We start from the raw sequence: 15304 nt of genomic DNA on the forward strand, positions 1-15304 counted from the left end.
CTCTACCAGATAAGGCTTCACCGAAGGTAAGCAACCTGTTTACCTGATAGAGACTTCTAGCTCAAGACTCCTTACCTTGGAATAGATACCCAAGCAATACCTCCCAGGAGGTGGATCGGAGGACCAATTTCACACAAGGAAGTCATGCAAGACCACATGGGAAAAACACCCATCCCTACAGACCTTACTGTCCAGACAGTAGTGTTTGGAAAATGTGTACAGGGAAGCCCATGCTGTTGCCTGGCAGATGTCCAGGACTGGAACACCGTGAGCGAACACAGTGGTTGCAGCTTTAGCACTGGTGGCATAAGTACACAAACCCTCAGACGGTTGCTTCCAAGCCAATGCGTAGCAGTTAAAAATACAGAGCCAAGTTATCTTAAGATAGTCCTCTTCTGCACAGCCTTCCTTTTTTTGCTCCGACATAGCCCCCCTAAGAGTTGGTACTCCACCCAGAACTCGTGTGCTGTCAAGTTAGGATAACAATGCTCTTTTTGGTTCCAGACGGTAAAGTCGCTCCTCTTTCTTGGAGGGATGAGGCGGAATGGAAAAAGTAGGCAAAGTGATGGTCTGGTCTACGTGCAATGGAATGACCACTTTGGGAAGCAAGTAAGCCCTTGTATGAAGCACCAGTTTGTCTGGTTAGATGTTCAGCTAAGGAGGCTTGAATGACCAGGCTTAAATCTCACTGACCCTCCGGACAGATGTTATGGATACCAGGAAAGCCGTATTGATGGTAAGGAGCCTGAGAGGACAGTTATGTAGGGGCTCAAACTGAGCACACATTGGGAAGGTCAGGATAAGGTTACGGTCCCACTGAGGCATAATGAAGGGAGGAGGAAAATATGTTGCAAACCTTTCAAAAACCTATGTACACTAGGGGATTGGAAACGGGAAGGTTGGTTACACATCCATAGAGAAGCAGATATTGCAGAAAGATACCCTGCTGAGCAAGGGAAAGAACAAACAGGAGAACTTGAGAAAGGGGAGCAGAAAGATTGTCAAATTGTTTCTCTGCACACCATGCCACAAACTAGCCCCAACGGCAGGCATACACAGTCTTGATAGAGGGACGCCTGGTTGGCAGAATATCATTGCAGTCTTTGGGCGGAAGGTTGTGAATGTCGCCAATCAGTCTCCATGCAAGAAGGCAGTGAGTTGACAGATTTTCACATGTATTGCCCAGTGTCATTTTTGTTTTGCTATGTGGGAGAGATGTATGGAGTATGTCCCCCCCCTCCCCCCCCACCCCCCTGTTTGTGAATATAATACATTGCGGTCATGGTGTTGGTACGGATTAGAACTACTTTGTTGTGAAGATGCTGCTGAAATGCTGTCAGGGCTAATTGAATTGCAAAACAATCTAGATGATTGATGCTCAAGTATTTCTGAATTTATGACCAGAGGCCACAATCATTGAAGTCAGCATATGTGCCCCCCAACCCTGTAGGGATGCATCAGTCGTAATGGTGATTTGTTGAATTGGGGCTTTAAAGGGCCGCCCATGCAAGAGATTGTTGCTTTTCTACAACTGCAAAGAGTGATGGGTCGCTGGCCCTTCCAACACTTGATCTTGTAGATGTCCCTCCATTTGAGACCACTGTGATTGAAGACTGAGTTGAAGGGGGCGCATATGAAGTTATATGTGCAGCACTATGTAAATACGGGACGCTATCATCCCGAGAAAACTCATGACTGTTTTGAATGTGGTGATGATGTGGTTGAAAAAGAGGTAATGCTAACAGAAATGTTTCCACCCATTATGGACTGGGATAGGCCTTGGCTATAACATAGTTTAATGTTGCACCCAACAACTGCTGCATTTGCAAAGGTAGCAGGTGACATTTGCTGAATTGAGTGAGAAGCCTGATTTGTCTAGAAAGTTGATTACCTTTTGAATGTACTGCAGACAGTGCGGGCTGGTGGCACTCTTGATCAGCGAATCGTCTAAATATCAGAACACGAGTGTGCCCCCCCCCCCTCCCTTCTGAGATGAGCTGTTACCACTGCGAGGAATTTTGTGAACACTTTTGGTGCAGTACTTTCTCTGAATAGCAACACCTTAAACTGATAGTGCTGTAGCAGCGATGTGCTAGGTGTATTGTAATGTGGAAGTAGGCTTCTTTGAGGACTATGGCTGTCATGAAATCTCCCTGATGTAGCAATGGTAATAATCCCTGTAGTGTTACCATATGGAAATGTATTTGTTGAGTGGCATGAGGTCTGGAATAGGCATTAAAGTCCCATCCTTTTTTGGAATGAGGAAGTAGAGGGAGTACACCCTGTGTCACAGGTGTTGTTTTGGGACGTGTTCTATGGCCCATTTTTGAAGCAGAGCTGGGACCTCCTCTTGTAGGAGTGAGAGTTGTTCTGGTGACATTTTGTGTTTGTGGTGGTATTGTGGGTGCAGTAGCCATGAGTCCTAGGCAGTACCTATCCTTTATGATAGAAAGGATCCACCGATCTGTTGTAATGTGTGCCCAGTGTTTGTGGTACTGTTGCAGCTGTTCCCACTACTTGAGTTAAATGTTGAGGGGGGAGGCTTAGTGGGTCACTGTTTAGCGGAAGTGCTGACTTTGAAGGCGGATCCACGACCCGGTCCTCTATCATTCTTGTAATGTGACCTATAGAATGTCCCATTGGTGCACTGGAACTGGTGGGAACCTTGCTGCATTTGAGTACTGCCTGTTTCTGTGGAGGTGCTAGTTTTTGATGCTCCTTTATATTGCCTCCGAAATTTCACCTACCTCTGGTCCGTACAAATCGAATGGTAGATTAAGTAGATGTTGTTGGACATCAGGCGCAAAACCTGAGACTCCAAGCCAAGCGTGGCACCTGATGATACGTAGATTCACCTTCCGAACACTTGTATCCACTGAATTTAGTGCACATTGTATGGTGGCATTGGACATTTTCTTGCCTTCCTCCACTAGCTGAGCCCTTCTTTGCCGGTATTCGTCTGGGAATTGCTGGAGTGCATTTCATCCCATTGGACTCTATTGTATCAGGAAAGTAAGTCTACTGAATCAGGTGATGCTCGTTTCCGATCCAGGGAAGACCTGGCTTGGCAGTTTGGGCTGGACTGTTCCTGTAAGGAACAGGGTCAAAACGTATTTGCATATGTCTGGGTCTGAACTGAGGTGGCCAAGTGAGCTAAAGAACGATGATCGATTCAACCTAGACATGGTACTGGGGTTGTCTGCAAAGTTTCAGTGCTCCGTTCATCAACTCCTTATGTTTGCTCTGGAAATATCTTTGGAGACATTACATTTGACCCCTAAAGGGTCATAACCCCCAAAAACCACTATAACCACCTCCCTGTACAAAACGGCACATACCCATGGAGGAGGGTGTCACTTTAAATTAAGCCGATGTAACCACAATTAAAAGACCAGAAGCACATATCATAATGCCGCATTTCATCCCTGACTTCAGTAGCCATATTCAAACTGCAATCATAAGTAATAAAGCATGGCAACCATGTGTTTACATTATAATTAATAAGGCATTGCAGCCTTTCTGGAATTCCCATTACAGTCAGCAATAACAACACCTTCAAATAAAGCATTATCAGTGACAAGTTTAAATAACGAATTGTACATAACACTTTTAAATAAAGTCTAGTATAAAAATGAACCATGTGTCTGTCTTTTTTAAACAACTTTAGGCAACAATCTGCAACCATAGACCAAGACACTAGAGGGTACTGCACGCCCAGCTGTAGAGCAAAAGCTCCAGCCGTGGGAATGCTTAAAAATGAGGAATATCCTAGGGTGTCCTTCCTTTTTTAGACCCTCCGAACTTAGGACCAGTGCTTTAGTAAACTTCGTTTGGGAAAAGCTGCTGCACTCCTACAGTCTTCCCAGGCTCTCTTTAGTCCATTGGTGGTACTCTTGCTGTCCTGGGGCCAACGCATTGATGAAAAGCTTGAACCTGAAGAAGCCCCTCAGGACACTACGGGGCGCTCTCCTGCAGGAGTATGGAATGAATAGCTCCGTCCACAGTTCTTTCTTGTGCCGCACGGTCTTGCAGTTTCCTTTTTTATACTTGAGGTGCCTGGTCACATGCCTCCATTCATATGAGGGAGCCGTTTCTCCTCACATATCTCAGGGCCAAATAGTCAATTTTGCTTGAAAGTGGCCTAATTTTGCTCCTGTGGCAAGCCCTAGCCACTTGGAGCCTTTTCCTTAGACCTCCTGGACTCTAAGGTAGCTCACTTTGCTGGGAGCTGGTTCCTTTGGCTCACTGTGCTAGCATTTCAAATGTTTCTCTTCTGGTTCCCTGTGTCCCCCTGGGTGCAGAACTCCAGTTCTTCCCCCAGCTAGTCATTTGGGAATGTAAGGTCTTGGGGTCAACTGCAAGCAAAGTCTTTCGTCCAGGAGGAAATCAGGGGTTACTCCTTTCAGCTGTCCATGGCTGTCACTGCCAGTCCCAATGTCCAGATCTAACAAAAAGCACTTTCTCCCACTTGTGCAAGATTTTATTTTAAGTTGAGGTGTAAAGTTCCAGAACGCCGGCACCCCTTGTAAATCCTAGTGTGCCACATCACCTCTCCACCCTTGTCTAAACACTCCTGAACAGCATGCTGGGACAATTCAAGATAGTGCCAGTTCGGAGTCACTGGTCATCTCTCCTCTTGGGCTTTAGATCTGCCCCTCACTGACATCAATGAAAGGGCCTTTCCCACCACACCTTTAAAACGGGGCCCCCTCCCCTCCTGTGTTGGCTCCAGAAGTTTGGCTCCCTCATTTGTTTAGTAGGTCAGGGCTGTTTAATACCTGGTACAGTGTAACAGCTAATTAATGGATGCATATTTTCTATGCCAGCCCTTTCTCCTCAGGAGCAGAGTGAAGAACTGTTAAATGCTCTCTGAGTGGGGAGATCTTTGTTTTTTTCTGCTGGAGAGCAATGTATTTAACTTGGCCCAGCAGGGTGCTAAAGGCCTGGGCTCTGATTCTGAGCTGAGCCAAATAAATTTTGGATGACCTGACCCATAAGATGTACAGATACTTTCTTGGAACCTGCAGATTTGATCTTGGCATGTATCATTTGCACCAGTTTGTAATCTCACTAGACATTTTTTAAGCAAAACTGAGCTCTAAGGCAGATTTACTCCTATTTATATAATAAAGTGACACTGCAGCCAAAACAGTAAATCACACTGACTTTCCCTAGGAGTGTACGCTAATATTTTAAGGCCTTCCCCACTGAAAAAAAAAAGGTATCGGGTGTTCAGGCTAAGCACATATACTGAGCAACCCTTGGGGTCAGGGTTAGCTTCCTATGTAGGCTCAACACAAGACATTCTCAACAAATACTGGGAAACTTCGAGAAGCAGTTTTCAGTGGAGACGCTAGATGGACAGTATGGTGAGACCGGATGTAACAACATCATTAATATGAAAGGACACTACTTTAAATGCTGCTTTTAATTGCATGGTTATTAACGTTAATAACAATATAGGCTGCTTTCAGATGATCAAGGGCATGTTTGCTTTGACTACACAAATGCAATTGCAAAGGACTTCCGGAATTGAACACATATTTTACCTGGCATTCCTGACGTTTTTTAATTGCATGTTTATAGAGTTTATGCAGTTTTCTTGCATCAAATTCTGTGAACTTGGACACAAAAATCCACAGGTTTCTGAAAAGGAAAATAAAACACTAAATAGCCATTTTAGGGATGTAAATGATGCACACAGTGTAGTTATTTAAAAAAATAACCAGCATAACTCTAGTTTCCTTAGTTCTTAAGCACCGTCATTCTTCCTGTGGCACTATCCTAATACTGGGAGACAAGCTTAGAGTATGCATCACAGGACTGAAACAGTGAAAGATGATAGGTCCCTCACCCTACTCCCCAAGTTTTTTCAGTCTGCTCTACTAAAACATGCTACTCCTGCCACTTCCCAGCATTGCTGAGTTGTGAAGTAAGGGGTAATGATGGAGTTCTACGTTTACAGTGCAGAAGAAGAAGTCATCAACCTTAAATCCATACTCATAAAATGTACAATTAAAGTATTCTGCTATGTTATATATGATGTACCAGACACAAGAGGGCTGCTAAGTGATTTATAAAGTTATACGTTACAAATAAATGCAAAAAATATACTAGCGACAACGTTACAATTAAGCATGAAAGAGTACAATAAAGAAAAGCTCTCACATCATTTTAACACTTATAGTATTTGTACGCTTACACACATTATTCAAGGGTTTATAGATGATTCAGCAATCAAAGCTTAACTTTGCAATCATCAAAATGCTCTAAGTGTAGGCAAAATATCAGGAAACGTAACAAAATGATGTAATGTTGATGAAAAAATATAATAACCTTTATGCGGAATTGTGATGTTGTCATTTTAAAGCTGTCAGCCAAGAAAAACCATACTGGCCTGTATTAATTCATTCTAGTCATCAATACAACTAAAACTAAGTTGATGATGCTAAATCCCCACAAATCCTTTAAAAGTAATTTGGTCTGAGACAATGTTCCGCTTGAGAGGGTTGGTTCTTTTGAGTACTAGGGAATCAAGTTGTCCGAGGGAATGGATTGGAAGAATCACTTAGAGAAGGTGTCCCTGAAATGTTCCCAGCTAACTGGGGCTTTGCGGCAGGAGCACTGCCTTTCTTATACCAAGCCTGTAGCTCCCGCCCTCAAACTGTACAGTTGCAAGGTAGTGAGTAGTGTTCTTTATGGGGCAGAACTGTGGGGTTCAATAAATGTTAACACTTTCAATAGTGGAAAACAGGTTCCTTAGGAGCTTGTTATCACTCCCCCAAAGCACTCTTCTTCTCCCCTTGAAACTTGACCTGGGTGTCAAGTCTATTAATGACCAGGTGAACCTTCGCCCACTGCTCTTTTGGCATAGATTGGTCACTACCCTTGACCTGGACCCCTATGCCTCTGCTTTGACCGAAGTTTCTGCTTTGGACAAAAAACATAAAATTGGGTGGATTAAAAACACAGACACCATCTGGGCAGGCATAGGTGTCCCCAAGGAGCTTGATGGTCTCCCGCCTACATACTCTAGGGACCACTTAAAATCTCAGTATTGGGCATGGGCAGAACAGAAGAATTTCTTGAAAATCTGTCATGGCAGCTTAACTGATGTTTTTACTGACATGAAATCCATCCGCCGGCTAGAATGCTATCTTGATTTTTATTAAGGTGCCGGCAGACAGGAAAGTGTACACTCAGTTCAGACTTGGCAGTCTACCCATTAATGCCTTCACTAATTCCTGGCTGACAAATAAATCACAGCCTAAGGGCTGTCCCTCCTGTTCATGCCATTGTGAAACAATAGGCAATGTATTTTTAGCTTGTGTTGCCTATGCCACACTTAGAAGGAATTGGCTAGCTCCGGTATGTAGACAACTAGGGACACACAGCCACAAAGATGCCCTACGTATTTTAAAGTCAGATGCGAGACCACTCTATGCGTGTGCAACTGCAAAATTTTTAGGCCAGCTTTGCGCTATTAGAAGGAGGGTTTAGCTATTTCCCCGACTGCCATGGACAAAACAAACTGAAATTATAATGATCAGTCCAGATGGGTGTGTTTTATTACATTCGTATACAGGTTTTGTAAATAATTGGTTTTTATCTCAATATTTTAAGCTTTTTATCCTTTTTATTGGTCACTTGCGGCATGGGTTTTAAAATGGCTGATGCTGCTCAATCGGGCCGTACACACCAGAAATCGAGATATAAACAATATTTATTTAAGCATTAGCACTTTAGCATGCGTGCCGATAGGTAGAATCATTTAATAATGAGATCTGTCTAGTTCTGATCCTTTTCTGTGCTTGTACATTTGCACTATGAATTTAGTACCCTTTACCCAGAATATTATTAACTATGGTTCATGTGTTTGTCTCTTTTATGGTACTGTAAAACCGAAATAAAGACTTTGATGATGACAGTGGAAAAAATGGGTGGCCTGGTTTAGATAAATGTTGATTGTCTCATATATCACCAACTGCAGAGGTTGACAGGGAATGCACTTCAAGGGGTAACAAATGGTTATTAATGATGACATGGAACACTTAGATTAGAAAGGGAATTGCGGGCTCTAAATTAAAAGATACGTTTGACAAAATTTGTCAACAAGAAACCTGGCCCCTTTTACCAGCATACAGACCTGTATTTTAAACTGTTTAAAGACATGCACTAAGGAATTCAAGGGAACCCGTATGGGGGGGCTGTTAGTCTGGATTAATATTTTGTCATGGTATATTCTTTAAAGTAACTGAATTTTGTAACCCTGACAGTTATATATTGTATGCGATATGAATACTAATATCTGCAGGCTAGTTAACATTTATAACTGATTTTGCTAACTATATAAAAATTTATCTAAACCACAAAAGCTAGAGTAGCTCACTAGACCATTTTGGATTTGGGGAAAATATACAGTAGGTGATTACAACTGTCCCCTTGAGGACATCATAGATCTTTCTAGCCAACATATTGCTAGTAGGCTTCAGATCTGGATTCAGCCACCTATACTGACTCTCAAACCAATAACCCTTATAACCAACTTTTACACACCAGGATTACCAATGGCTATACAGCAGTGAATGCCTCAACAGTCCGAGTAGCTCCATCCTTTAGCAGAGGGCATATGCATAGGGTCCTAGAAAAGATTATATTTTCTTTCAGGTAAAACACTGTGATCTAGTAAATCAGTTTAGAAAAGAAAGCAGGCATAATTCAACTGCAGTTAATTTTATAAAACCAAATACTAATACAGTCTTTGGCTTATCTCAAATCTGCCTTTTTAATTATCCAGAAGGTGCAACGATAGGCCATAACCATGCAAGGATAAAATGGAAAGCACAATTGTAAGATGAAATGCATCCCGGTATGATGAATACAATTCTTCTACCTAAGATAGAAGACAAGCGCCTGCATATCCTCTCGAGTGAATAGTGCGCTATACAAATCAATATAACATAAGATAAGATTTGGTGGAACAATATTTTGACTCTCCCTCTCAATGTATTCCTGCTTTTGAATTACTGCTGGTTATTGTAGGTAGTGAATTATCTAAACCTTCCAATTATAAGAAAAAACCTATTTTCTTCACCAGCTGGTTCGATAGCGTGTGCAATGTAGACAAGAACAAGCTTTTTGATTTACAAATAAAATAGCGGTCCTCCCCTGTTACTGCAAAAAGTGAAGAATATAAGACTTTAATTGCAAACAAGTATATCGAAGAAATTTGGGAGCCACTTTTTTGGAGGTCGATTATTAATGTTATGAGAGTCCTTTTCTTTTACAGAATACAATATATCAGAAGTCAGAGGACTCCAGAATTTCTCAATTGTCTCTCAGTGCTGGTTTACAATGACTATTTTAGGCCCTGCCATTGAACAACCTGAAGTAACCGTAACCCTGTTGACTAATTCCCTTGTTTAAAGGTCTTAAGACATGAAGGTCAGGGAAAGTTCCAGGTCTTTATTTTGTGCCATTAGATTTATTGTTGCAATACCTATAACTTTATGCGACATAGATAACCTAATTCTTAAGCAATACATTCATAAGGTAGACTCGATGAACAAGTCACTTTCCTTTCGTAATGTTATTTCTGGTGGATACTCTGACCAATGACTCCTCACTTTTAGAATATCCACAGGGACCAGACTGGATCCACATGATTTGAGAAGCATTGGTCTTGCGTGCAGGTAGGTGGCGCGGTGCGGGAAGGTGCAACTTCATTCCGCCAGAAGTGACAATGGAGCTGAATATAAGTGAAACCCCGGCATGTCAAATTCATTCTTAAGCCTGCCTGCATGCACCCTTAGACGCAGTGCCCAACAATCCTCAGAAGTAACAGTGTGCAGGTCTTTACCTTGGAACCTTTTGAGATGGAAAACAAGACCATTCCACAGAACAGGGAGGAGAGAGGGTGGTGAGGAATGTGCAGTTAGAGTATCCACCAAAAACAGCTTAACTGAAGGTAAGTAATGTGTTCTTATGATGGATAGTTCTAATAGCAGATTCTTTACCTTTATATTAGATAGCAAAGCAGTTCTTCTCAAGGTTGTGGGTCTGTGGAATGGCTCACATCTCCGATTGAAAGTCCTGCGGTACAGAAAGGGTGAATGGCTCAGATTAAAAAGTCCTGCAGGACCGAAAGGTAGAAATGCCCTTTCCATTGGACCTGGCAGCCAAGGTTCAAGTACTTTAAGACTGCAATGTGGACGTCAGTGCACATGTTCACAAAGATATCAAGAACAGGCATCCAGTGGACCAACACAGTGGTAGCAGCATTGGCCCTAGTGGCCCTACAGACATTCAGAATGCTGCTTTTGGCAAGTGTATAGTAGATACTACCCACCTAGACAAAATCCTTTTCTGCACTGCCTTACCTTTCTCTCCCCCCATAGAATCCCACAGTAATCTGATCATCCAGCCAAAGGTCTTTTGTTGTGATCGATTGTGAGAAAGTGCCATCTTTCTTGCATGGTATGCCCCCACGTTTTGCTGAATGTACTTTGACTGAGTGTGCCCTGGACTCCTGCCAATCAGGTGCCCAGGGCCTATGTTCCTTCCCTAAAACACAAAACACAAATTGGCAAACCCTGGCCACATGTCAGCCCCTGGTAAATGGTAGCCTAGGTACCCAGGGCCTTGTGACCAGGGAAGGCCTCTAAGGGCTGCAGCACCCATTGTGCCACCCTTAGAGGCCCTGTACCCTTACACACACACCCTGCCCTTGCAGGCTGAGTGTCTGGGTACAAGACAAAACAAAGAGTCGACAGGGCACACATCCCTGTGTGCCATGCCCACCACCTACACTGCCATGGCATACATCAGCCACCCCTCTAGCTGGGTGTCCTATGCCAATGGTGTGGGCGCAGGAGCCCTGTTCCCCTACAGTACCCAGGTCCATTCCTGGGCACTGTAATTGCAGTGCTGCCATTTAAGAGTACATGGTGCTGGGAGCTCGTCAAACACGAACTCCACAGCACCATAATGGCAACACTGAAGACTGAGAAGTTTGGTATCAAACTTCTCAGCACATTAAACCCACACTGATGCCAGTGTGGGATTTAATGTACCAAGCACCCCAGAGGGCATCTTAGAGAGGCCCCCTGACACCTAACCTACAATCCACGTCTGTTCTGAGGCTGCCTAGGCTGCCACACAGCAGACATGTTGCTGGACCCTGGGTAGGAGAGCCCCTGCTCTCCTGGGTCTGCAACAATGCACATCCTGGGCGAGGTGCTAAATCTCCTCCCCCAGGATGGGCAGGGGGAAGCTTCGAAGGCATGCCGCCTCTGTGAGCTTCCCCAGGCCACTGCAACCCCCCACTCTGGCGGGAAGCTTGGCCGGAAACCCCAAATAAGGACAGGGGATGTGCCAGCCTGCCAACCCCACCCCTCAGGTGGGGGAGGCGAGGTGAAGCACATCTCTGGGCTCTCGCCATCTTGAAGATGGGAAGCCCTGCCCAATCAGGACTAGGCTACTGCCCCCCTCCCACAGGAGAGAGGCAGGATAGGGGGTGTACCCACCACAGGACAGGGACCCATTGGTCCCTGCCATTCACCTACCTGTAACGCCCCTAAATCTAGTATTTAGGGGCACCCTGAACCTTCTTTCCCCAGATTCCGAAATCCGAAGAAGAGCTAGAAGAAAGAAGACCTGCCCTGCAGCTGCTAAGAAGAGGAAGACATCAACTGCTTTGGCCCCAGCCCTGCCGGCCTGTCGACCCTCGAACCTGCTCCTGCTCCAACCCGGCATCTCTTGTGGCCAGCAACCTCACAAACCCCGGAGGACCTTGCTACCTTTTGACTCTAAGCCCCCTGGGACTCCCATGAGTAGAGGCTCTACTCAAAATCTACTTCTAATCCCTGGCAGCAGCCCAGAACCGCGAACCCAGCACACTCTGCACCAGCCAAGCCAGGCCCGTGCCGGAGTGAATAAAGACCACGAGGACGACCCCACGGCGACTGTGACCCCGAGTCCGGCACCCAAGGACCTCCCTCGACACTTCTGAAGAAGCCTGCAGCATCAGAATCGGGTGCCCCCCAACCGCGATCAACAGAGGGTAAGATTTCCCGACACCAAAAGGCACCCCTGCACCCGGCGCACCCCTGTGCCCAATCCCGGGGTACCTACCTATCCTCCAATTACCCAATTTACCTCTCGAAGTAGTGGTGGCACCTGAAGAATTTTCGTCCCCGAGCTTGCAGTCTTTTTCTAAACCGGAGATTTCCCATTGAAATCAATTGAGCGCCCGAAGGCTCAAAAGCACCCTGCACCCAGCCGCCCTGGCAACGAAAATACTCACCTGCTATTAGGTGAGTTCCCAGTGCAGGATCTTGGTACCCAGCACTGACTGAAAAATACTTACAACTGTTCTTACCAGTAACCCAATTTTCTCCCATAGGAACCCATTGACTGTTTTTCTGTGAAATTTCTTCGAAGTGTCAATTTCTGCAAACTTTAAATATTCTTTAAAAATCGTATAATTTCTGAAAACGTAATTGCTTACCTGTTTTGGATAAAGGTCCCAGTACTGAGTCTAGGTACCCAGTACTGGATTACAAAAGTAACGAGAACATACTATACCTGCAACTGGAATTTTCTTCCATAGGGAATCATTGACTGTTTTCTATGAAATATTTTCTAAGTGTCAACTTTTAAAATAGCTAAATATTGTCTAAAAATCATCACAGTAATTAAGTCGACTTTTATCACTTGATTCTAAGTACTGACCCAGGACTGAATCTAGGATTCAGTCCTTGGAATTCCAAAAGTAATCCTAAAAGTAATCTGTTGCAAATAACTTGAAACTTCCATTGAACTCAATGCATTATTGTGTTGCCTATTGCAACCACTTGTAACTTTCTACAAAAGTCAATTGCATATTGCAAAAGTATTTATATAAAGCATCTCATTCTGAGAAAGTACATTTTAATACCCATTGTTGGTTCTAAAATAAAACAAGCACATATTTTTTATATATAACCCATTGGCCTAGAGTTCAGTTATTGAGTGTGTGAGACCATGCTGGCTGAGTGTGTGCAACAAATGCTTTACACTGTCCTCTGATACTGCCTTACTGCTCGACCAAGCTACCACTTTAGAGAGTAAGGTTATATCTAACTTTAGCCTCTGCCAAACCTCTGGGGTCTGTGGACTCTGTACACCCTGTACCTATTTGTGAACAGTATATACAGAGCCACTTCCTCACATAGATATAAATGCTTAAGGCTCTCTTGGGGTCCAACCGATAGAGTCTCCTCCTCTTTCGAGGGTGTGGCAGAGTAAAGAACGGCAGCAGAGTGACTGATTGCCCAACATGAAAAGAAGTCATGACCTTTAGCAAAAAGAGCGCCCTGGTCCACACTACCACTGAATCTGGGGGGAAAAGGAAGTGTAAGGCGATTGCAACACGAAAGTTTTAATTTCCCCTCAAGAGATGAGCAGACTATAATGAGACCACGAATATAGTCTTCACAGTTAGAAAACGCAGTGGAAAGCTGCGCATCGGTTCAAAGGAGTGAACATAAGGAAATTGAGAACCAAACAGAGATCCCTCTGGTGCATCACCAAGGCTTTGAGAGGGAGGAGGTAAGTTTAACATACATTTCAAATGTTTTATAAATCACTGGGGGTGATTTGAACAGGTATGGCTGGGTCATTAAATATAAAAAGGCAGACAGATAACCTTCAATGGTGCCCAAAGTAAGTCCTTATTGGGTCAAAGACAAAACAAACACTATCTGGAATGTTTTACCGAGAGGGCTTTCATGAATCACTTTCACTGGGATCCAGTACAAGGTTTAAACATTAGCATTATAGCTCGAAGATCCTGGATTCGGAGTGAAGACTTAAAATTGCATTGTATACAGAATGACTCCAAAGAATGGGAGCCTTTGCAAAAAAAGTCAGGTGTGACTTTGGCACGTTGAACGAGAACCTCAAAGATGTTATGAGGTTTGCCATCATCTGGACTTGATCTACGACAGTGGAAAGCCTGCCTTTAACAGCCTATCAAAGTAGGGTAAGACTGGTATACTCAACTTCCAAAGATGTGCTACGACCGGAGGGGCACTGGTGAAGCTGAAGGGAAGCACAAAAAAGTGTAGATACTCTAGGCCCACATAGAACCGCAACGCCTGTGGAACTGCTGGATGGGAACATAAAAATAGGAGTCCTGTAGATCTAGAGCTTCCATCCAGTCTCCAGGATCCAGAGCAGATAAAACCTGGGCCAGAGTGAGCATCCTGAATTTGTCGTTTTTTAGGAAGAAGTTGACGAAGCTCAAAAATAGGATGAGGGCCTCTTCCTTTATCTAGCATCTGGAAATAACATGTATAAGATATAGTCCCTATTTCTGATGCCGGATCCCTTTTTGAGTTCTTTGTCTAAAGGAGCCTGGACTTCTTGCTGCAAAAGAGACAAGTGATCCCCTTAAAACAGCTCTGGAATATGCAGCGTGTTGGCAGCAATGGCAGGGTGCAACCCCTTTGGACCACCTGACGCATGTAATGCTCTGCCTCCCCTGGAGGTAGTAACATTGTGCCTACTTCAGGGTGCCTATGTATCATAGAGGGCAATCTAAAGTGGGTTGAAAACTGAAGTGAGTGGGCTGGGGAACTATGCAGTACGTTGTTGGCTAGATAATGGACCCCAGTCTCAAAAGAACTGGAAGGGGGGGAGGGGTATGCTGCTGAGGTGGTGGGCCTTGGAGTGGTCTGTAAGCCATACTGCTTCCAAATACTTGAAAGAGGCTAAATTGTTGGGCTCTGAACGGATGACATACTTTGCTGCATCTATCCTGAATTATTTATGCTACGTTGGAGTGGAATTTATCAGAGACTGCTGGAAAGATCTCGGCGTTCAAGTCCCACAATGTTGTGATGAAACAGGTAGAAGCATCCAGGTATTACACAATTAAACAGCAGTGCTTCCCTTATACACCTTTTTAAGCACAACCTCAAACACCATGGTCAGTTCTGTGAAATACAAAATACATTCACCTTTTATGAACAGTTTAATTAATATAATGACTCATTGGTAATTTTCCTTACTGTTTATTTCAATAGGCCAAAGCAGATTGTGAAAATGCACCCACATAGGAGAGTTGACTCGTGGGAGCAATGTGTTTGTATTTGTTCCCTTTGATGACTGACACCTTTTAGAGGTTGTATGTTCACTTTTTAGAGCCTGTGCCAACACTGCCGCGTGATCGGCACATCTCTCAAGGCTATTCGTATTGAGAGGACCCAACGGGGCACATTCTGATTCTAAAGTGGAGCTTTGCGTGAGGAATAAAAAGTTG

General features: G+C 44.0%; 1 protein-coding gene across 3 annotated transcripts in view; it reads right to left on the bottom strand.

The window, feature by feature from the left end:
* CHD1 (chromodomain helicase DNA binding protein 1) overlaps positions 1-15304 on the bottom strand; it is a 1484343-nt gene that overhangs the window by 165925 nt on the left and 1303114 nt on the right. For all 3 annotated transcript variants that reach the window (XM_085632544.1, XM_085632543.1, XM_085632545.1), the window contains one exon: positions 5550-5646. In XM_085632544.1, the coding sequence (XP_085488670.1) occupies positions 5550-5646 (97 nt within the window). The remainder of the gene's footprint in view (positions 1-5549; positions 5647-15304) is intronic.

The sequence above is a fragment of the Triturus cristatus genome, chromosome 2_1 (assembly GCF_964204655.1).
Source record: "Triturus cristatus chromosome 2_1, aTriCri1.1, whole genome shotgun sequence".
Classification (NCBI taxonomy): Eukaryota; Metazoa; Chordata; class Amphibia; order Caudata; family Salamandridae; genus Triturus; species Triturus cristatus.